Below are 24,642 nucleotides of genomic sequence, written 5' to 3' on the forward strand. Positions count from 1 at the left end.
TAAAACATTGACACAGTAAACATCGCGGGAATATTACGTTTGTTTATTTCCGAGGAACGAACACAAAACTCCATTCTGCGTGGAATGTTCGGTAAGGCCTTTAAATAATTAATTCATATGGTTTGTTTACGATATATTTACTTCGTCCCACTGATAATATATAGACTGATAGTTGTGAAAAATACCGTATGGATGTGAATCACAACGAGACGTATATTTAGTATTTACTGTTAATTACATAAAATGACGTCGGAAATTTACCTTTTGCTTTAAAAAGCTTATGCTTTATCGTTGAAGTTCTTCTTGAATGCTCTGAGCGTTTATGAGTACATACGTACTGCTCATAGTTCTTTTTGTTCAAAGGCAAAAACAATGTAAAAAAATATGTATCACGAATGTCTATAAAATCGAGTTCAATCAACCTAATACATTGTTACAAACACAATATATGTTGCAATCGACATCAATTTGCGTGTATTTTGTTGAGAAATGCTCAAAACATAAACTTGATAACGAATCGTTTATGGCGAAAGATGTGAATTATCGATTAGAGCAAAGCAAAAGAAAAGGTTACACTGCACAAATTGTTTTCACCGTAGAATCTGACCATCTGGTCTTATGGTACCAGTTGAAATTGTATTGTGTATAACAGTGTAGTTTGAATTAGGACACATTCTTATGACTGTATTCTCGCTGCAATCGGATAAGTGTCATGTTCCATTAGTAAGTTGAATAATATCGGGCGTATGTTTGCATTGTAAACAAGTTGTTATTAAAATAAAGATAAAATGTGGTGTTGGTGTAACTTTTACTATTTTACTAAGTGAATGAGGTTTGAAATGCTATGAAAGACTTGCTGCATCAATTAAAATATTTATTGAACATATTCCATATTTGTTTTCGGTAATACGGCTAGATTATTTAAAGGGGCCTTTTCAAAGATTTTGGCATGTTTTGAAGTTTGTCATTAAATGCTTTATATTGATAAATGTAAATATTAAATTTTAAAAGCTCCAGTAAAAAATCCAAAATAAAATTTAAAAAAGGAAAAAAAATGTAGCCCGCAGCAGGGCTCGAACCAGTGACCCCCGGAATCCTGCAGTATAAACGATTAGCCAACTGAGCTATCTTGGTTTAAACATATTTATTCAGTAATGTGTTTTACAACATAATGTACAAGCATCTAAAGTTTATAGGATTGGAACGATAGCTAGGCTAGTAGGGTTCCTTTCCTCAATGGTATATTTACAAAACATAGTGGCGGTATTTGCATTCTAAACACAAATCATTTGAATAATCATTCGAGTTTAAACAAGTTTATATGTATAATTGGAACCAACATTGCTAAAATATGTTGAGACCATGTAGTAAGAAAAAGCATATTGCTGGTGTGATTATGATCGAAGAAATTGATTGTGAAAACAAATGTTAAATGAGCTATCTTGCCAAGCATACATAAGATGCGTATTTTATACATCATATAAGCAATCTTCGTAGTTTCACAAATTTCAACGACAACAACAGAACTCTCCAAATTATTCAATCGTTTCGCGTTGCAACGCTTTATAATTTTTAGGTTTTTAAATCGTCAAAAGATGCATATAATGGCTATATTAGACCATGGCAAATGTTCAGTAATACTGTTTCCTCTCAAATATCTGAAACAACTTTTTTCAATTTTGTCAATTTACCAAACCGTAAATAGATCCCTTTAATATGCATGTACACATAGAAAAATATTGCAGACATACACACACGCAAAGTATAAAGTAATTGAAAAAAGAAACACCATAAAATAAACTTGACAAATAAAACAAGGAAGAATAAAGAATGAATATGCATTGTTATAATGAAATATAAACACATACAGCTAATAGATTTACAGAAAGCGAAATCCTAAGCAAGATCGAGGGACACCACACATAATCAATTGGTCCCTGTCGGCTCAGGTACTACTTATAAAGTACCCCATGTACCCTTAGGTAAACTACCATGTTCCCGGGTACGAATTATACGCTTAAAGACACCATACACTATTTTCCATACACCAGGTTCCGTGTAGTAAACTTAAAGTACCCGGAGTACCATATACACGCATACAGCTGATAAATTTACATATATTTCCCTGTGTGTGAGCGTGCTTATTGAAAGCGAAAGACTAAGCACGATCGCGGGACACCTCACATAATTAATGCTCAACTGTTAATTGTCTGCTCAGGTACTACTTCAAAGTACCCTGTGTACTATTAGTATTAGGTATACTACAATGTTACCCAGGTACGGATAATACGCTTAAAGGCACTCGGCGAGATTCCAAGGCACTTTTAGTACAGTTTCCATACACCGGATACTTTGTAGTAGCCTAAGCACGATCGAGGGACACCACACATAATTTACGCTCAATTGGTAATTGTCGGCTCAGGTACTACTTAAAAGTACCCCGGGTACTCAGAAGTATTCTGCAATGTACCCTGGATACGGAAAATACGCACCCGGTCATACTCCGGAAGACTTTTTAGAACTGGTATAATATACTAATATATTTTCCGTACCCCGCATACTTTGCAGTATATTCTTTAATTACCCCAGGTACTTTGAAGTAGTATCTGAGCCGACAATAACCAATCAAGCATACTTTACTATTGCTTATATAATTATCATTATATATTTCGAGTCCGCATTAAAGACGTACATTAAGTTGACAGGTAGTAATGTATTCGTTCATTTGTTTACCATATGAGTGTTTTGGTATATACATGTATTGAAATACCTGAATTGTGTATGATAAATCTAGTAGGAGATGATTGTGGTTTTCTACAAAATTGACCGGTACATTATTTAATAAAACATGTGGTTGGGGAACAGCATGGTGTGATAAAAACAACATAGCCATGGTTTTATGTAGATTAAAATCTACAAGCCATAGTTTTGCCCAGTTACTTATAACTTGTAGGTCTTGGTTCAGAACAGTTTTAATGTTATATATATTTGAGGTAGTACATTAGAGGGAAGTGTCATCGGCAAAAAGGCGGGCAGTATATTGAAGGTGCTTGACTATGTCGTTTACGTAAACAAGAAAAAATAATGGGCCTAGAACATATCCCTGTGGAACACCGGCATTAAGCTCTAACGTTTGAGATATTGATGCACCAACCACGACTTTTTGAATGCAATTCCCTAGATAACTTTTTATCCAATTAAGTAAATTACCATCAAATCCATTTTGTTTAAGTGTGAAGAGTAGTCCCGTGTGCCAGACGCGGTCGAACGCTTTAGAAATATCACAGAAAACCATGCATGTGAGTTTCTTTTCATCAATACCTTGCGTTATTCGATCAAAAATGTCGATTAATTGAGCGACCGTGGAGTGACCTTTTAAGAAGCCCGACTGGTTGGAGTATATAAGTTTGTTAGCAAGAAGGTGGTTGTAAAATGTTTATAAACTATCCTCTCCATCAGCTTGCCTACGCAACTTAACAAAGAGATAGGACGGTAGTTGGAAGGATTATTCGGTTCCCCCTTTTTAAATAGAGGCATTACAATCGCTTCTTTCCATTGGGCGGGATATGTACTTTCGTTTAGTGATTTGTTAAAGAGGATACAAAAAGGCTAAGCAATAGAATTACACGTTTTCTTAATGACAATATGACTTATAAGGTCACAACCGACGGCTTTATTGGTTATTAAGCATCTAATAACATCTATAATTTCCGATTCTGATATGGGCAGGTTATATAATTTTGCGTTAGAGATATCTGATAATTGTGGAAGAACACCGGCTGAGTCATTCAACGACGCAATGTAGGCAAAGTATCTGTTAAAACAGTTTGACTTGTCAGTATCTGACAAATGTACGATAAGATTGCCGTCAGAGTCCGTTGACTGTAAAGGTGGTATCGAATTCGGGTGAGAATTTGTTTTTTTTTAGTTGCTTTAGTGTTTTCCAATATTTTTTGGATTTGAAGTATTTGGTTCATCACGAGATGTTTCTAGGTTAGAATAAAACTATTCTTCCGAATGTTGTATCATGTTAATAACCTTTTTTCGAAGTTGTTTACATTTATTCCAGTTAGAAGAAGTAGGATTGTCTATGGATATGTGTGTTTGTCTATCTCGTTTACGAGCCATTGTTCTAATAGAAGAATCATACCATGGTTTGTCATGAGGGCGCACTGTGACAAGTTTATTTGGAATGCAAAGTTTTAAAAGTTCGATAAGTTTGTTCGTAAACATAACAGTTGCTTCATTTACATTAGAATCATGGATAAATTCCCGTTTGTACATGTAATAAGATTGTTTAGTCGATCGAAATCGGCATATTTATACAACCAAATGTTTCGTTGAATCGGTTTGCTGTTTATTAAAGGAATTGTCCCAAACAAAAAAAAACTGAGAATCAATATGGTTAACTAATAGTCAATAAATAAGCTATTTATTGCATAGTTATTGCCAATGCAAATCACATGCAAATGAGCTAATAAATATACAATAAATTTGCAAAAAATTGGATCAATAAATCGGCAATAAATTGTGAATAATTTATTCATACATGATAAATGAATTGTCAATAAATAGGGTATCTAATAAATATGCAAAAAATTGGATCAATAAATCGGCAATAAATTGTAAATAATTTATTCATACATGATAAATGAATTGTCAATAAATACGTTCAATAAACTGACAATAAATTGGACTTAAGTACAAAGCCTATACACAATAAATTGACAATAAATCAGGTTAACAAGTATGCAATAAATAGTGTTGATAAATTCTGAAAACTAAAAAAAAATCTGATGGAAATTTAAAAGTAACAAAGTATTAATTTGTTCCTGTATTTTTCTTTTTAAATGTATTGGTTTGTTACAGAGATTTTTTATGCATGGGCTGTATAATAAGAAAGCGTCGTTTATGCTAATAAAAGTTCATGAACACATATTTTGAGGCCATATATATTCAGGAAAAAAGGCAATATGCCCATCATTCCACATATAATACATTACAAAGAAATATATAGCCAGTTAATGGTGGGGCATTATACAATATATTAGATATCTGGTAAGCTATAGATACAACAACATGTAGTATTGATGATGAAATCATATGGAAGTAATTGAAGGAAAAGAATATAGCCTTTAATTGTCTGAGACCATACAGAATGGGGGGTATTTTTCGAAGAAAAATCAACATTCAAGCTTAATGACATGAAATTGTATATAAAATTAAATATATATTTCAAATATGTTTCAAAAATGTTATAGTTATACTCTTCAAATTAGGGGATCGAAATAAACGCAAAATGGTAGTGACCACAAAAATGTATGTAAAATTTATGTAACCATGTTTTTATCTTAAGAATATGAATTTTAGCTCTATAATTCTTATAAAGTAATGAAAACTTGCGCAGAGTTTTGTTTTGCGTAAATGTACATATCAGGTGCCTTTATCAATATTAGTTATTTACAATTTACATATAGTAGCCTGGTCTCTTATGAATTCCACAAAGGCAGTGAATGGAGGGAAACTAACGATATGTTTCTTCTCGTAATCGTTGGCTTTGGCTGCCCAACGTTCTTGAACATTTGCTGGAAGCTTGGCTAGTATAGGGGCTAAGCCAATCAAGTATCGTAGAACGATAGAGCCGTTGAGAACTCATTGTCTTCTTTCAAGGCACGTATTTCATTCAGCAAGTCACTAAGCTCATACCATTTTTTGAGTCTTTATAGGTCACCTGAGGGAAAGATTCAATACGCCTTGTGATAGATTGGTGGACAATCTCCGCTTTTCCATAACGTTCATGCAGTCGAGAACGTTTCTCGCATGCTAAGACTGGATCTCTGCGGTACGATGATCTCAAGCTAACTGCAGGGCTCGAAATTAACACCCGCACACTCGCAAAATGCGAGTGAAAAATACGGATTGTGAGTTAAGTTTTAAGCCACTAGTAATTTTTTGCGAGTAAAGAAATAGTGAAAAAAAAGGAATATTGCTAATGTGCTCGACGTTCTGAACGCTAAACCGTAGGTCATAGAACGTCCATATACCTGTATGCGGAAGCCCACACCTTGTATGTAGACTGGTATACTTATAGTACAGATACGCAGATTGTATTGATACAGAGAAAGTTTAACAGTCTACTAATTCACACGTGTTCATTGAACTTGAACAGACATGGCGTCAAAGCGAAAAATAACTAGTTCCTTTTTGCCCACAGGCGTAAATAACAATGCGAAAGATAAAGCAAAGTTAACCGTTGAGTAAAAAAAAAAAACGAAGTTAAATTATAGAATGTTTTTGATTTTGCGAGTTGGTTTTAAAGCTGCTCGCAATGTTTTGCAAGTAGAAAAAAAAATCGAGCCCTGAACTGCGTGCTGGCGAGAACTTGGCCACTTCACAGCCAAATCCATTTCCTCAAAAGCGCTTGTATCCATGATCTCGAACATCACGTTCTTGAAATTTGTTTTCCTCCTTGTCACTAAATAAAAAACAGTCGCGAGAGAGCCAAGTCTTTTTTAAGGAGGAATTTGCACAGATTTTCTCCAATATTAGTGTCATATACTGTTGGATTTTTGTGTGGATTTCTTGATGTAATCTTGAACTAGATTTTCAGGTTTTACAACAGGCAAAGTTTGCAATTTGAATTGAATGTCTGGTGCAACATGACTTTCCGACCCATCAGAGCCTTCGACATCATGCTCTTGTAGTACCTTTATTTCTGCAGCCGCGGCTTCAAAAGCTTTTTGCTGAGAAAGAACTTGAAAATTCGCTTCTGATTCTGCCTTTTGTTTCAAAGGAGCTGCTTCCTGTTGAGTATATTTCTGTTTTATCTTTGCAGATTCGGCTTCTGCTTGTTTCAATGCGATGAGTTCACTGAACTTCACTCCAACGGCTAGTATCTCGAACTGTGTGTCTTAATTCACACCACCATAAACAGAGTTTGGCTTCATGCTTAACATTACTTTTTTCTAAATATTTATTGTTTAATTTGGTCAATCTTTTCCAGCGCGTGTAACATTGCTTTTTCCTGTAGCAACGGGTCTGTATAGTGAGAGCCAATAATTCTTTAAGACTTGCTTCACTTTACACATTTTTTAAGTACACTTCAAATGCGTCTTTTACTTTTACGTAACTTTCATAGGTTTCTAGTAATTGCTGTTCAATCAGGTTAATTTCACCAACATAACTCTCATAAGTTAAACTTCTTACTTAATTTGTCCAAACTTTCAGCCACTGTGCGCCATGAAGCAGAACAGCGCTTCCTAAAGTCATCAATTCTCTCTTCATAAAGAGCCATTCCTTATACAGATAACAGACGTTCACGCTGTGTTGACATACAATAAACTTTCTAAAGCCGGTTTAAATACAGATGAGACTTGAGTGTGACCATTTTGAATGTGTATTTAGTTCAATGTCCAGTACCCGTCATCTCCATCTGCTACTAGCAAAGTGTATGTCAATTTACTATTCTGTTCTGGAAACAGATAGTGAACCGATCGTGTCGAAAAAGAATACTGTATGTGGTGTTATTCAGTTTTTATTCTTAAATTCAACTCGATGTCTGTGGTAAATTGCTGCAAAACAAAATAAAAGACGTTTAGTTCTGCAGTAAATTAAGTATCAATGATTGATACAAAGAAAATGGTGTATTGTAATAAAAAAATACTTAAAATGACTGAAAAAGGTAAAACATATAGCCTTTACGTAATTAATAAACAATGACATGGTTACGAAAGAAAAGCTTTGGAAGTTACCCTAACATTTAGGACATATAGTCTCAACTGGGTCGAAATGGTAGGTACGACGTAGTTTGGGTACGAATAGCATTTACTGAAAAACGCAGAATAAATGAATATACCTCAAAAATAATTAATGCCTTAACAAAATACAAGTTATATAGCATTGATAACATGTGGAAACTTACACCATTCGGGGCTATAAACCGGTATAAACGTCTTAAGAAAATGCCGAAATAGCAATGGCGGCAAACGCTTCAAACATTCGTAGGTGAACAAACACTGATATTACCAAAGGGAAGTAAGCAGCGCAATATTATACGGTTACATATGATCGATATAGCCAGCGCATAGGTTTTGTTAAAAATGTATGCATACAAATTGCTAGAATAATGTGTTTGTTTCTCATTGACTGTGTTTTGTTGTTTGACAAAACATTTTTAAAAGGATAAAAAAAATATGTTCATTTACATAGAAAAACAAATTTTGCTTTCGTGTTCGCTGTGTCGTCTGCACTGAGCAAGGTATAGCGTCCATGACCTTAATTTATGGAAGACATAACTGCAAATATCTTTGATCTTCATCAGTTTTTTTGCCAAAAATTATATATTTAAATTAGTATTGAATTCAGTATGAAGATGGCTGGTCTTCTGATAAACAATAATTGTAATCAGGCTTACTGTATAAATTAATCATGTTAAAATTGACAGAAACCAGCTTTTTATGGCTTTGTAATTTTAAATAAAATCTACCAATTTATCGCTACTAACAAATAATGTTTGAAATAAGCTGGAAACGATTTTCATTACGCAAATATAATGATCATGAATTAAATATGTACAAGGTACATATTTAAGTATAAAGAATAGGCAACACATATTTCTCATTTTTTTCTATCTATAATGAATAGGCAATAAATAGTGCTTGATTTATTTCTATTTATAATGAATAGGCAATAAATAATGCTCTATTTCTTATTATCTATAATGAATTGGCAATAAATAGTGCTCGTCTTATTTCTATCTATAGTGAATTGGCAATAAATAGTACTAAACATTTTTCTGTTACAATGGATTGGCAATAAAGAGTACTCTATGTATTTGCTTTCTCAAATAAATTGTACAGAAATCGGGCCTTAATAATGAGTTGACAACAAATAGGGTTAGGGCTTTCACTGAAGAAACCAATTTATTGCTTATTCGTTAAATGAATTGTCAATAAAAGGGGCTAATAAATTGTATTTCTCAAATTATTACCAATTTATTGACAATTTTGGTACAATTTGCTAAAGATTTTTTTTGTTTGGGGTAACATGAATGGTAGTAGCATTATGGTCACTAACAGTTTGAAGGATAACTATTACTTCACTGTTCAAGCATGAAATGGTATCAGAGACTAATATCGGATCAATTAGTGTAGCAGTATTTGCGGTGACCCTTGTCGCTTGAGAGATAACGTTGTGCATATTATACAGGGATACTGATTGAGAGAGGCAAGCATTGTGTTTAAATTGGTCTTCATTTATGTCCCCAAGCATGATGACGTTCTTGTTTAAATCAAGCGCTTTATCAATCATGATTTCAAACTCATTCCTTGTTACTTAATCACAATAACCTCCCCTCCAAAAATCAAGGTGGAAAGGCAAACAATGACAGGAAGAAATATTTTAATGCGAAACCGGTCGGAGCGATTCGTCTCGACATTAAATGGTACATTTCACATGCATTGACGAAATTAAATACCATGACATAAACAGCGAACACAAGTACAAATATTGTCGTCGATTAGATTTGTTTCCTTTCGTCAGTTGTGGGTGTTCGTGTTTTGGTTTTATTTTTCCATCTGTTTTTTTTTCAAAGGCAGAGAAACATTGACAAAACTAGAATATATCCGGTAACTGTGTCTAAAACGGATACGTTAGCATTTACGTCGCCAATGTTTGTGGTTTCGGTTTTGTTATCCTCGCTAAATTAATTTATCCAACACTTGCCTAGTTGTCTCCATGTACTGACCAGTTATTTCTACAATGACGGTGTTCGGAGTCAGATTCTTGTTATACTTGTCTGTTGCCACAACCGAGAGTTGGAACGAGTTGTTAAGGTACGAATGAAGATCCGCGTTTGTAACTATGGTTCCATCTAGAATAACGCAATAGATTATGCTTGTACACAAGCTATCATTAATTATTTGAAGATTTATGCGGCAAATACCATCTGTTTTTAAGATATGAAAATAAAGATAGTTGAACGCAATATAATAAAAATTAGTACAATACATTTTCAAATTTTACCGAACCACAAAAAAGTAAAGAAAGCAATTTAAATTCAGTAGGCGGAGACTATAGAGTACCGCCGTTGTAAGTGAAAATTCGTGTATACTTCAATAAATTACCTTTTTATGGACAGTTTACATCGTAGATTTTGGATTTGGGGAAAAAAAATAAATTGCGTCGCTGTGTTGAACGCATTTTTTCAAATTCAAAAAATACAGAATTTATGTGCTAACGAAATAGTCATTTTAATGACAAAATTGTGTGCTGACGAAAATAAATTGGTCAACCCACGGAATCATTAAAAAAATAAAATGTAAAATACTTTTACAGTGAATGGCTTTTTGTGATACATTATTCAGTGCATTTATGTTAATTCGCATTCCCCAAAAGCTTATTTTTGAATCGAACCACTTATTATGGTTATTAAATCTAAAGCACACTCTTAGATCAACTATGGGGCGTTTCCATAACAGGGCGGAAACCTTTATACACTTCGTTACCGCGTAGATGATTCACTCCGCGTAAAATGCTTACTGAACAACCTACTCGGAGACATGATGAATGGGCACGTGGCATTCGGGGTACAGGACAGCATACTGTAGATGACGTTATCGTTTTCCACGTCACTTCTCCGGTAGCGGTAAACACGGTGTCGGTAGCGCTGAAGTCTTTTGCGACGAGGCCAAGTTTTGTAATAGGCAACCCTATGACGACAGGTAAAATCGTTTGAAGACTCAATAAAACAGTTTGAAGATTCTTAAAGCAACTCAATGGCATCGTGATCCAAAATAAGGTTGATTCTATAAAACTAGTCCTCCGAACAGGCTAATCAAGGACGACACTTTCCGCTGTTATTGTGTTTTTCGTTTAAAGAACTTCAAATCCGGTGCCAGCGCAAAGTGTCGTCCCTTATAAAGCTGTGCGGACTGCACAGGCTTTTCCGGGAAAGCACTAAACGCACATGCATAGAGACACGTTCTTCTAGAGCGAGGATAATTAAATACAATGTCTGTAAAACTATGTAAAACAGGAAATCTCATGGTAAAAATAAAAAAGCTCATTGGGTAAATCTTATGTGTTTGATATGGAAAATTTCAGAAAGAATTTGTTATAAGAAATTCTAACATCTTTTACTTGCACAAATATAAAATGTTAGTCATATAGGCAGATGGGATAATTACGTGACAAACATGATGGCGACGTTCATGCCTTGACATGTAGTTTACGATGTCGTATACTACGGAATCCTTTAAACAGTACAAATATTGTGCGTCGCCGCGACTGCCGCGCAAACTATCGTGTATTGCTTCGTGTGTCTAGTGTCGCCCTTTGAACACGACACACGAAGCGAATCACGATATTTTTCGCGACAGTCGCGGCGACGCACGATATTTTGTCGCGACAGTCTCGGCAACGCACCATATTTTTCGCGCCAGTCGCGGCAACGTACGATATTTTTCGCGACAGTCGCGGCGACGCACGATATATTTAACACGATATATTGCCTTTTGGACTACCTACACAAACGCGATATATCGTGTTAAATATATCGTGCGTCACCGAGACTGTCGCGCAAAATATCGTGTATCACTTTGTGTGTCTAGTGTCGCCTTTGCTGAAAGAAGGGCGAGATTATACTAGTGGATGGCATTATCCGGATTCCGTAGTATACCATTTATTACGTTTGTTAATTGTTAAAATGTCCCTCACTTTCCATAAATGGATAAGCGTGAATAACGTATTAATATTCGCGCTATACATCGACTTTACGCTGTGAAATGTCTTAGCGGGTCACACAATTACAGCTCCTGCCCTCTTGCTGATATGGTAGGAAAGTGAGCGGCATTTAAACAATTAATACAAGTATTAAAGCGTATAAAACGGCGAAAAATACCTGTCTCGGCATGGACGTCACCATCTTTTTTGTCACGTGATTACCATATCGTATAAGGCACACAAAGCTGTTTTAACGATTTTAATTAAAACAAACCGTAAGACGTTATATCGGGAGACTAAAGGAACTATATTAAATCAATAAATTTCATAAACACGTTTTAATTTTAACAAACACGTTTTTTTTTTTGGATATCTTAAACATAAATCATGTTTCGGCCATAGCTGTCATCAGTAGTATGATTCGAAGCATAAACACAAGAAGTTACGTCAACGTAATACAGTAAAGTAACGTCGTTTGGCAAACAAAAAGACATAATGCGCAATACAAAGATGGATCAAAGTTGATACAATACTATATAAGTAATACTAGAATTTATTTTTAAAGTATCTAAATAACGCTGAAGAATTCTCGCAAGGCGTCCTTAATCAAGCATATGTTGTTCGGCTTACTGCTAAGGTTGTCGCTCGTCGGTGCTTTGTTATCGTTAATATGGACGGTGAAAATCTTCTCCGCCCCTTTGACCCCCGCGGCGTCGCTGTACTCAATGTGCAGGTTGTAAAAGGGGTTCGTGTCGTAGCTAAGCGACCGCCCCGCAACCGCCTCGCTGACGTAGTAGATAACCCATACTAAAAGAAATCGTGCAGTCGTAAAGACGTCATAAATATGGGACATTCTCAAGAAAACATGTTTATTTATTTTAATTTACTGGCATGTCTTCAAAAGAATGTATGTTTTGTATTATCTGCAAACGCATGTTTGTTTTTGTACATGCAAGTTACTGATGCTTACATCAAATAAACTGTCCTATTCTGTTCTATAAATATACTTCAATTTTGTCTTTTGGCGATTTTAATATTATACAATTACATACTGAAAATAGTGGATATTGCGTCATAAAGAAGTTGTTTAAATAAGTAGAACTTGAATGCCGTCACTAGATGCAAGAATATGATAATTACTGAAAGGTAATACTTATAACGTAAACTGACGACATAAAAATACTGTTTATACTGAAATTATGTTCATCAATGTTTCTAAAGATAGAAGAAAAATGTAAGCCTATCCTATATGTATAGATGGACGTGGCGTAATGGATATTGTGTCCGCTTAGCGACTGAGAGGTCATGGGTTCGAATACCACTGCGGAAGCTTTCTTTTGATCCCCAGTCTCAGAGACACCAAGTTACGCAGAAAACAAACTCAATAGCGTAAAATTAAGCCTGAGGTGTTTTATGCAGTAGAGCCAAAATAAATAGGTATATACTGTTTTAAAACTTTTGTGGCGGGCTCGTATTTGACGTTAAACTCGTTATACGTCGGTGACGTTTAAACGCAGTCAGCCGCGTCCTTCGCTAACGTCAACGTCGTGAGTAGCTTTTCCGCAGTCTGCCACTCGTCCAGAGTAGACGCCGTCGGCAAACTCGTTATCTTTGGACCCTTAAATGATACAGTATACATTGGGTTTCGTTTGGAACTTGACTAAACCCATTTATGCCTAGAGTCTTTAAAAAGGCATTGGCAAACAGCGTAGACCCAGATGAGACGCCGCTTGATGCGGCGTCTCATCTGGGTCTGCGCTGTTTGCTTAAAGGAATTTCTGTAAGAAATATTCTAAATATAGAAATAAATATACTCGACATCCCTATTTTTGGAAATAAATTGATCCAATTTAGAAGGATGGGAGAGTCCACTAGGCATAAATGGGTAAATGTATTTGCTTGAAGTGTCGTTTCGTGCACAGGCACTGTCTAATCTTGAACGACACTTAATGCGCATGCATTAAAACCAATTTTATCAGAAAAACGCTCTCGTGAGGATGTACAAATCAACGTTAATCGCGACGTAAATATCAACGTTTCTTACGACGTAAATATCAACGTTATTCACGACGTAAATATCAACGCTACTCACGACGTATATATCAAGATTTACTCAACACGTAAATATCAACGTTACTCAATACGTTAATATCAACGTTACTCACGACGTTTTGGACTTTGACGACGTAAGTATCCGTGGTTTGAAGAAGGTCGTCAGTGCACGTGACGTCAAGATTATACGTTGCCTTTGTCTCAAAGTCCAGAGCTCCAGCCGTCTTTACGATTTGGTTGCCTGAAAGACGTCTGTGCGTGAGCTTATATACGTCTCATTCTGCGAAAACTGGACATAATGCACGTGCTAAAGCGTCATCTCAGATCAGCCTATGCAGTTCCCACAGGCTTATCAGGGACGACACTGTCCACCTGAACTGGATTTTTAATAAAGAGGCTTCCTTTAAACAAAACAAATAAATACCATAAAAGCGCAATTCATGGAATAATGAATTTGGGAAACGCATGAGGAAAACGCGTCGTTTATTTTCAGATGTGTTTGTGTTAATTTCGTAAATCGATCGACCCAAGAAATCAAAGAAAATTAATACCCGACAAAAAATAATGATTCTACACTAATACGAGAGATCATGAACTAACCAGTGACGGCGAATGGTCCTCCGTCAGCGCTCGTCATTGAGCAGGTGGCATCAGACTTATCGAAAGTAACAAAATCCAACGTCTTTAACGTCAACGTTCCGCTGACGTCCTCGGCGACGTCACTGGAACCCCAAGGATTAGTAATCAACGGTGCCTACGGAAAAAAGCGTAAAACGTCATCCCAGATACGCATGTGCAGTCCGCACAGGCTAATCTGTGACGAAACTTTCTTCATAAGGTGGATTTTCGTTCAGAGATGACCCCGTTTTCCCAGAGCGAGATACATATAAAAGATATGAGTTGGTTCTGGTCGATAATTTTTATTTGAATAATTATTATTTACGAATAGTGCAACCGCGTTCAATTCATAGAAACATTTATTAAATAGCATTTATTGACAAACATTACTTCCTTGCAATATAGCCACATCTCAGTTAAAATATTCACCAATGAGAATGCAATTAACATCTCACCTTACTTAGAACTTAAACCTAGCATATGACAAACTTTAAAAGGCTTTAACATGCACACTTCTGTTTCTCTAGAGCGATGAAAAAGAGGCCCTTGACGTACCGTACTGATGATGTTCACAATCAGCGTCTCTCTGACGGTGAACACGGAGTCGCCGCACGTGTTCTCGGCGTTCACGGCTCCGGAACTTTTGAAATCGAATCCGCCCGGATTATGGGCGTACACCAGGTACTCTGCATGGAGATGCAAACACTGCTTAATTGGTCGTTGTCGGCTCATGTCCTACTTAAAAGTACCCCGGGTAAGTACTCTCGTAAGTTATAAAATATGCGCAAACTACCGGTACACAAAATAAACATACACACACACACAAATAATGCATCGTTTCTATCCCTTATGATTAAAGTGATAAGATCAACACACGCTATCATTAAAGTGACATTTATATTGTCTTACCGGAACTATTTTTTTACAAATAGCGTGTGTGTTATTTTACAAATATAATAATTTGCAAATTGCATAAAGTAAAAAGAAAATTCGTTGCACTCTGTGAAAATTGATTTTTATTCACTCATGATCATAGAAAACAATATTTTTATTGATCACTCGTGAATTAAAATCGATATTTCCCAAATCCAACAAAAACCCTATATATATATATATATATATATATATATATATATATATATATATATATATATATATATATATATATATATATATATATATATACATATATATATATAATCAATGACGTACCACGTGGCTAGGCTTTCATCACGTGGTCGGTTATGAAGGCAAGGGTTTGAACCAGCTATGATGGTTCCAGTCAAATCTCTGCGTGGAGGTTGAGAAACCCTAAACCACAAGCTGTGGCGTCGTGTAAACAATGACTTCATCATACATATATTAATAGTTTTATCCAAGCAATTTTTAAAATTCTTAAATAAACCCGAGTTTATAGCATATTGCATATTTCGACAATTAATAGATCTATATTTCCACATCAGGCAAATGGTTTGTAAAATTAATTATTACAATGTTACACATACCGCCTAGGTCCGATACTGTGAGAGAATAACGCAATGTTTTAGACGTCACTGACTCCGCTATTGACGTAAAGTAACCGCAGGAAGGTTAACAAACACCGGAGGCTGAAAGAGAAACAGACACTAATTATTTGAGTCTTGTTCTGAGAAAACTGGGCTTAAATCATGTGCGTAAAGTGTCGTCCAAGATTAGCCTGTGCAGTCCGCAAAGGCTACTTTCTGCAGTTTCTACTCAAAAATCCAGTTAAGGCGGAAAGTGTCGTCCCTGATTAGCCTGTGCGGACTGCACAGGCCAATCTGTGACGACACTTTACGCACATGCATTAACTTGATTAAGCCCGATTTTCTCAGAACAAGACACATTTAATGAAATGAGCTGGTTCGATTAGAAAACGGGGTTTAAAGGGACCTTTTTACGTTTTGGGAAATTGACAAGATTAAAATAAAGTGTTTCAGATTCGAATATTGTTGTGTAATTATGATATTTGTGAGGAAACAGTAATACTGAACATTTAACAGGACGGTTGAATATGGCAGATGAATATAGTTGGATACAGATTGACCGACATGCATATAGCGCGACGTTTTCTTTACTCGATAATTCCTGTCGTACTTTTTTTAATTTATAAAAACACTATTAGGCTTTGTTTTATTTTAAGTTACAGTGAAATTACCTTTGACCAATGGTGGAAAATGGGAGGGGCGTAATTACCTCTTTGTTAGTATACCAAGTATAATCCATGACAGACATACAGTTGGGCTGTTCTTCGTCTTGGATTACTTACGTTGTTTTCCAGATCCACTGCGTAATAATATCTCGCGCTAAAGACTTTGCCGTCGTCGCAAATAATCCCGATGTTATGAACGGGCGTGACGTCATAGTTCAAGGACGCTCGCGGGCGTCCCTTGTACCAAATCTGAAACGCTAAAAGAAGGGAAAAAAAACAAGCGATTGTTCATATAAATTGTATCACGTTTTCATGCCTGCTTTAACGCAATAAGACCGACATGAATGTTGAAAAAAGCAAACACCCGCAGGGTAGTGACACCATCTTGTTTAATTTCTTTTGCAGTGTTCAAACGAAGATTGATGGAAACAAACAAACAAATAAAAAACATTCATCGATTGTTTGCGAATCTTTATATCTTTATATTTATTTACTTTTATTTATTTATTTATTTATTTATTTATTTACTATATATTTATATTTATATTTTTATAACGTTTGACCTTTGACGTTGATTTTCAGATTTGACAGATGACATCAAGCAGATACGACGTCATCAGAATCTTTAAGGCTGAATGAGTTTAGCTCCAGAGCGGAAACGGAAGTGTCTTCTAGGAACTGATATGACGTCATAGGAAACGACGTTAGAACTGGATCCTACGAGGAAATGGATTTTAAAATAAATTTCATTTACAATTGCAAAATGGTTTATAACCGTGTATTGCTTTCCCCGAGATTAAATAAAGAGACCTCTGGAAGCAAAAGATGAAGCGTTACCACTTTGTTAGGCTTGCTGAAGAAAATATGAGAAGAAAAACGCTTTTTTGATAAGTTTTTGCGCATTCTCGAGAAAAAAAAGCGTTACAAAATCTGTCATTATTTTTCCGATTACGCGTGATGAATAGCCATAAATGAAACAATATCTCCTTTAAACATATAGTAAAAATTCTTCTTAGAATCTATAACAATTATTTTAAAAACCGTCATTTAACCAAACTTTGAATGAAAAAGTCATTTTAAGGTCAACCACGATTCCGGTATCCTACAGACGTACCTCATCAACGATATTGACGTTGAAAGTCCCGGTGATGACGTTGACGGGGTTGCCGTCAGTACACCGTATCGTTAACGTCAACGGCACGGCCTGGTCGTTGAAGTCGATGGCAGCTTCAGTCACGGTGCTAGAGATCCTGACTTCAAATTCTAGGAATTAAACAGCACAAAAAATCATTTGCTTGTGCGCATAACGAGAGTATTTCATCGAAAAAAGAGACATTAAAAAAATTACAAATAATCACACTTGTCACACATACTTTCAATAGCTTATGAAAAACGAAGATTTTCAAAGATCGAAGCGTTTACTTGTTTCAATTACAGTATCATATTAAAAACAAATAATACTGGTTTTATGTTCAATTCATACACAGAGTGTTAGCAACCTTAAAGTGATATAACTATTCTGACTTCCATTAAAGAGGAAATCGTCGTTCCGGATTAGCCCTTTTAGACTAGACAGGCTAATCAGGGGCGATTAATTCATCTAAAAAATAGGACAATACTTTAAACACATGCCTAGTTGTTTCGTCAGACAAAAATTCACTTATTCTCCCTATCGAAACCTTTTTGGCGCTTCTATTTGGTAACGTACTCACGTCCCAAAAAAGCACAATGAAGTGACCGCTTGACAACACTACTAGACTTTATCAACTTTCAACAGCGATACTTTCGTAAATAGTAAATGGCTCCCAATAAGCAAGAGTTTTGTAAATTTATAATAGCTTAGTATCAGGAATATACTTGAGCATACTTAAGCCAATGATCTGACTCAACTTAGAGTGTTTTTCTTAATTAATGTATTATTTATTCATTCATTTTATTTTATTTATTTATTTAGTTATTTATTTATTAATTATTGGTGTTCATAAAAGCTTTTTTGAGTTGCTAGTACGACTCAATCCTGAGTTTGCATAGAAATATGTGCGTATTCTTATCAAAGGGGGAAATCGCGTGATAGTCAAGATGCGAAGTCCATAGCGGCAAAAAATAAGTGTCTCGACAAGAACGTCGCCACTTTTACTATCAAGTGATTACCCCCTCTGTTATAGCTGGGATTATGAACGTCGTCACTTTTACTATCAAGTGATTACCCCCTCTGTTATAGCTGGGATTATGAACGTCGCCACTTTTACCATCAAGTGATTACCCCCTCTGTTATAGCTGGGATTATGAACGTCGTTACTTTTACTATCAAGTGATTATCTGTTTATCTGGGATTTGAGATTGTTCGTGAGCAGACCGACATTCTTCATACTCCGCTACGAGGAAACTTTATTCTTATCATTTTAGTTGTGCAAAAAAAGAGAAAAAAGCTCACATGCAAAACACGGAGCACTAATGTTTCAAATGATTATTCACCTGGTTGAGAAACATTCACCGGTGACGTCACATTTCTGATCTCATACACGGTGGTGGATGGTGACGTCACAGAACACGCCGTATCCGGGTCGGTAGTTGTAAACTTCCCGAGTAACATCTGTGTGACAGTGGAGTCAGAGACGTTAGGGGAACTTCCGGGGATCCCGGATACAAAACTCGGCGGCTGCCAAAACAGAAGGACAATAAAAAAAATCAATTTAACGGCCAGGCGTCCTTTTGGGGTTTTCGTTTGGTTAATATAAGCGCATTTATGTGAATATCTATTATTGAGGACTCTTGTACCGCGATGACTCCCGGTTCACATTTTGTTCCGGAATAACCACAAAGGCGGGAATATTTATTGTTGAGGCAACATTTGCCGGGATGATTTTTTAAAACCTTTTATTCAGAAATTCATATAAACATACACGGATTCATACTATTTATTAATATATCATAACAGTACCAATACATACTACAATAGAATATAGCATGTAATGAACAAAAGTACAATTGGTAGTTATATATTCGTGTAATCCTCATATACATTTCTTGAAAAAAATGCAGAGAAATGCAAGAAAAAAAGGAAGAAAAGCTGCACGCAGAAAAAAACCTGGACAAAGAAACAAAACCATTTCGATTTACTCATCCTTAAATTTGTTTTCAGTGACAAATGTATAGTTTATATATATGATTTTTTGTTTTGTTATCATTTGGGTCTAGTATAACTACATTCATTTGAATATCTATTATTGAAGGCACATTAGCTGGGATGACTGTTTGGTATCGTTTGGTTTCGGTGTAACCACATTTACTTGAACATCTATTATTGAAGGCGTATATGCCGGAATGTTTGATCGGTTTACGGCTAATCCAGTTAATTTGCGCATGTTAGACAACCTACCGTATCAATCACTGGTTGTGTGAACGTCGCAGTGACGTCATTGTCGCCATCTGAGCAGTCGACGTTGATGACGTAATGTCCGTTCGCTGCTCTTAGCGTTACCCCCGCCTTTACGTTAATTGTAAACCCTGAAAACGTGCAAGCGATGTGTTATATTGACACGAGCCTCGCTCTGGGATAACGGGGCTTAATGCATGTGCGTAAAGAGTCGTCCTATATTAGCATGTGCAGTCCAAACAAGCTAATCAGGGTCGACATCTTAGTTACAAAAGTTTAGGCAAAATGGCGGGCTAATCTGGCTTTTACAATATGCATTTAACCCCCTTTTCCAAGCGCGCGTCCACACGCAGTGTTAAAAATGTTTTAATCTAAGAAAATTGCGTAAAATAATCCTACTGCATCGACAAGAAACAACATTTATTTTATGCTTTCCGGTGGTTTATAGAGAAATATCAGTGCGTTAAACCTATAATTTCACTGTTTCAAACAGTGAAAACTATCGATAATTTTCACTGTTTACTGCGAAATGACGTCATTTTTTTTACAAAATGACGTCATTATCCCAGCGAAATTCATTAGTTAAACTCTTTAACAATGTATATAAACTTAAAAAAAAAGCATAAAATAAAAAGAAAATTTGTTGGATTCGGAGGAATATCGATTTTACTTCACTTGTGACCATAGAAATTATTTTTTTTTCACTCGTGGCTGCGCCACTCGTGAAAATATTATTTTCTATGATCACTCGTGAATTAAAATCGATAATCCACCGAATCCAACAAATATCTTCTATTTAAATTAAACATTGAATAACAGATTTATAATAAGAAAGCATATGATTGCTTTTATTTTATTTTGTTCTTCGGTTTTTAGAAGACTGATCGACGTTTGCACGTATTTAACAGCAAACATATTTGTGGGGTTTTTAACCGATGTTCTTGATTTAAACTCACTTAATCCATAAATGTTCTGATTATTTGGCACTCATTTTTTTGGCAATTATCTCTATAAATGTAAGTTATTAGCGCTGATGCAGAAATCCAAGTAAAGACCCCTAAAGCACTAAGCGGACAATTAGCTGTACTATATAATGCATTTGATGACGTCATCTTGTTAACATTTATGACGTCATTTAACGTTTACTTCAGAACTAATCTTTACTAGAAGTATAGATAATAATTTATTACTGCCCTTTTGCATTGCAATATATATCAGATCAGGCTTAAATAATAATATTATCTTTGGATATTCGAGCCAAGTATAATATTTTATAAAACAATAGGACAATAGCCTATTTTTCTGTGTATCATACATCCGTGAACACATTTTAAACAGATAATAAAATATAATCGCTAGAACGTTGATTTTTTAGGTAGAATATATATGTATTCATAACGTCATTAGCACTTGCGCTTTACATTTGTATGGTACGTTTTTTTCATGGCATTTGTGCTTAAAATATATTACATCTTAGTATCAAATTGTTGTTGTTTTTTGTTAAATTTGAATCGTTTTTACCTTTTTATTGAAACAGATGACTAAAAAGTTGATCCCTAGTATTATATTATTGATTATAAAACAATGCCTACTAGTAACTAACCGGATATAAAAATCATATCAGGCAACTTTAATATCAACATAACGAAATGATTAAAAACGCTACTGTGATATCATACAGTAGAAAATGGCGCCTCGACGTGAACTGACTTAGCCAATGAAACATTAGTATCATATAAAACTTAAACTTCATGAGCCTCGTTCGTTGAAAACTAGGCTTTATGCATCTGCGTAGTGTCGTCCAGATTATCATGTGCAGTCGACACAGGCTAATCAGGGACGACATTTTCCGCTTAAGCTGGATTGTCGTGTAGAATCGACTTCATAAAAACAAAAACAACCTATACAAGCGAAAAGTGTCGTTCCTTTGTTGGCCTGGGTCCGCTCAGGGACGACATTCAGCGCATATGCATTAAACACAGTTTTCAGGGACGACATTCAGCGCACATGCATTAAAACCAGTTTCCCAAGAACGAGGCTTAATTTTTTATTATTTTTTCCAGTTTATTACTTGATGCGACACCGGCAATCACTTCAAAAAGGGCGTTTTCCGGCACTCTTGCAGAGCAGTTAACGGCGTCGTCGCTATCGGTGACGCTGAACGTGTGAAGGGTCTCGGTGGCGTGCTTAAGACCGTCGAAAATGTTAGTTCCGGTCGCAGGCAGTGCGGTGAAAACCGGCGGCTGAAGTCAAATAATATAATCATTTCACAGGATATTACGTCATCACTTTGGAATATTTTCTGTTACGAGATGCCATTCGACACGGGTTTTCGCTGAATTTTAAGCGAGACAAAATTACACGTCAAGTCAATAATTGTTATTAATATTCAAAGACCACATGCCCAATATATGAAACAAACATCTGGGAAAGCCGGAGCTTCCCAAGCAATCAGGAACGACACTTTCCGCCTATGCTAATATGGAATGACACTTTGAAAATCCCATGCATTTAACCCGGTCTTCTCAGAGCGAGGCTCATTTTTTCAAACACAACGTTGTTAAACTCCAAAGCAAACAACATAAAAGGTGTGCCGGCAGGCTTACGCGCAATTGCGTGCATGGGTTCAAGTGAAAAACAATCGAGTCGAAGTGTCACTGTTTAAATAAACATATATAACGATGTACAGCAGTTTTTGAAAGTGCATTTTAAACCATCAGGGCTGGTCGTTTTTCAAAGAGTTTTTAAATTTATACAAATAGTTTAGTGCTTTCCAAGCAATTCATCAGGATTCCCATACTTTATAATAACGTGAACGCAACTTACTGAGTCGACAATGTTGACGTTAAACGTCCCCGTGATGTCATTAAGAACGTTCCTGTCAGTGCACTTGATTGTTAACGAAAGGGAAACAGGCGGGTCATTGAAGTCGATAGACGCTTGGGTAACGGCGTTACTGATCCACACTTCAAACTCTGTAAAACTATGGTTCTAGATTTCAGCCTTCACGCAATAATATTTCAAAGCGGTAAATGTCGTCTGAGCGTACGCGGAATGCACAGGCTTATCTGAGACGACCTTTTACGCAGATGCATTAAGCCCCGTTTTCCAAGAACGAAGCTCGTATGTGCTATGTTTACCTATGTGTCATGTTTACGTATGTGTTATGTTTAGTTTTGTGTTATGTTAACTTATGCTTTATGTTTACATATGTGTTATGTTTACTTATGTGGTATGTGTACTTATGTGGTATATTTACTTATGTGGTATGTTTGTTACGGCGCCTCCCTTAAAAAAACATTAAGCGAACCGCTCTGTGAAAATGGGGTTTAATGTGCGCAAAGTTTCGTCCCAGATAAGCCTGTGCAGTCTGCATAGGCTAATCCGGCAAACACTTTCCGCCTAAACTGGAATTTTTGCTAAGAAGAGACTTTTTTTAAACGAAAAATATCATAAAAGCGATAAGTGTCGTTTCTGATACATACTGCACAGGCTAATATGGGATGAAACTTTCCGCACATGCATTAAACCCCTTTCTCATAGAGCGCGGCCCATTAATTTTTTTCTAAATTGTTACCCGGTTTCTGGGGATCGGTCGGTGACGCCACTTTTCTGATCTCATAAACGGTTGTCACAGGTAACGTCACAGAACACGTGGTATCAGGGTCCGTAGTTGTGAACTTTCCCAGTGACGTCGCAATCACATTGTCGTCTGAGACGTCAGGGGAATTCCCAGGAATCCCAGATACAAATGTCGGCGGCTACTCGGAATAAAAGAAATAGAGGATATTTGGTGGATCTGGTAGAATATGGATTTTAATTCAGGCTTGATCACATAAACACATCTATGATCACGAGTGAATTTAAATCGATTTTTCAGCAAAGCAATTGAATTTTATTTTATGCTTACAAATGACTTTTTTGGTATTCAACCTGGAGAATTACTCTAAAATAATGGCATCACGACATATGAACAATAACGTTATTTCACTGTTACTTTCACTGTTTTAAACAGTGCATTGTCATTTTTAATTGACTGATATTTCTCTATAAACCACTGGAAAGCATAAAACCCTAAATGCAACACATGAATCACGCTCTGGGAAAATCCACTTAACGCATGTGCGTAGAGTGTCGTACAAGGCTAATCAAGGAAGACACTTTCCGCCTTTATTGTAATCTTCTTTAAAAATGCCGTCTCTTCTGAGCAAAATTCCAGTTTGGGGCGAAAATGTAGTGCCCGATTAGCCTGTGCGGACGGCAAAGGCTTAAATGTGACGAAACTTTACGCACATGCATTAAATCACATTTTCCTAGATCTCGGCTCAAACATAAAACTTAGCGGGATGACCTAATTACAGCTCCACTAAGGAAATCGGCGGGTAGTAAAGTCAAGATATAAAGCGAATTTTAATATGAAACGCAAAACATTTTACTGATATGGCTGAATAGTGAGCGTCATTTAAAAAATAATTAATGTAATAAAGGGTATAAGACGCCAAAAAATAACTGTCTTGGCATGGACGTAGTCATCTTGACTATCACGTGATTACCTGCTCTGTATATGGTGGCTTAACATAAATCATACTTTCATTTTATTGAGGCCTGAGAACAACTAGGTCCTGTTAATTTAAAATAAAGCTACCCTTGTCGGACCGTATTTGGTACAAAAACGAATATGTACAAGTTTGTACCATATTCGGCC

At 36.0% G+C, this 24,642-nt stretch overlaps 2 protein-coding genes and 3 long non-coding RNA genes across 5 annotated transcripts in view; 2 read left to right on the forward strand and 3 right to left on the reverse strand.

The window, feature by feature from the left end:
- LOC127850689 (uncharacterized) lies at positions 1–17,992 on the forward strand. Its single transcript, XR_008035408.1, has 3 exons — positions 1–91; positions 14,919–15,145; positions 17,144–17,992. It is a non-coding gene; the product is annotated as an uncharacterized LOC127850689 (long non-coding RNA).
- The window catches only part of LOC127850679 (uncharacterized), a 272,021-nt gene that overhangs the window by 136,020 nt on the left and 111,359 nt on the right, over positions 1–24,642 (forward strand).
- LOC127850694 (uncharacterized) lies at positions 4,620–8,920 on the reverse strand. The gene is made up of 2 exons (XR_008035414.1): positions 7,922–8,920; positions 4,620–7,571 (listed from the first exon to the last, which is right to left on the reverse strand). It is a non-coding gene; the product is annotated as an uncharacterized LOC127850694 (long non-coding RNA).
- On the reverse strand, positions 12,071–15,071 carry LOC127850692 (uncharacterized). Of its 2 annotated transcripts, none has more exons than XR_008035411.1 (5): positions 14,947–15,071; positions 14,374–14,527; positions 13,887–14,014; positions 13,167–13,339; positions 12,071–12,528 (listed from the first exon to the last, which is right to left on the reverse strand). It is a non-coding gene; the product is annotated as an uncharacterized LOC127850692 (long non-coding RNA). The 2 variants fall into 2 exon arrangements; XR_008035412.1 differs by having other exon boundaries at positions 13,887–14,174.
- Positions 16,611–24,642, reverse strand: part of LOC127850684 (uncharacterized) — a 16,256-nt gene continuing 8,224 nt past the window's right edge. The window contains exons 2-8 of the mRNA XM_052383942.1: positions 23,515–23,698; positions 22,009–22,180; positions 19,941–20,068; positions 19,037–19,220; positions 17,676–17,824; positions 17,125–17,278; positions 16,611–16,818 (exon numbers count right to left, since the gene is read on the reverse strand). Coding sequence (XP_052239902.1) covers positions 17,159–17,278; positions 17,676–17,824; positions 19,037–19,220; positions 19,941–20,068; positions 22,009–22,180; positions 23,515–23,559 — 798 coding nt within the window. The 5' untranslated portion in view covers positions 23,560–23,698 and the 3' untranslated portion in view covers positions 16,611–16,818; positions 17,125–17,158. The remainder of the gene's footprint in view (positions 16,819–17,124; positions 17,279–17,675; positions 17,825–19,036; positions 19,221–19,940; positions 20,069–22,008; positions 22,181–23,514; positions 23,699–24,642) is intronic.

Source organism: Dreissena polymorpha, chromosome 11 (genome assembly GCF_020536995.1).
Source record: "Dreissena polymorpha isolate Duluth1 chromosome 11, UMN_Dpol_1.0, whole genome shotgun sequence".
Lineage (NCBI taxonomy): Eukaryota > Metazoa > Mollusca > Bivalvia > Myida > Dreissenidae > Dreissena > Dreissena polymorpha.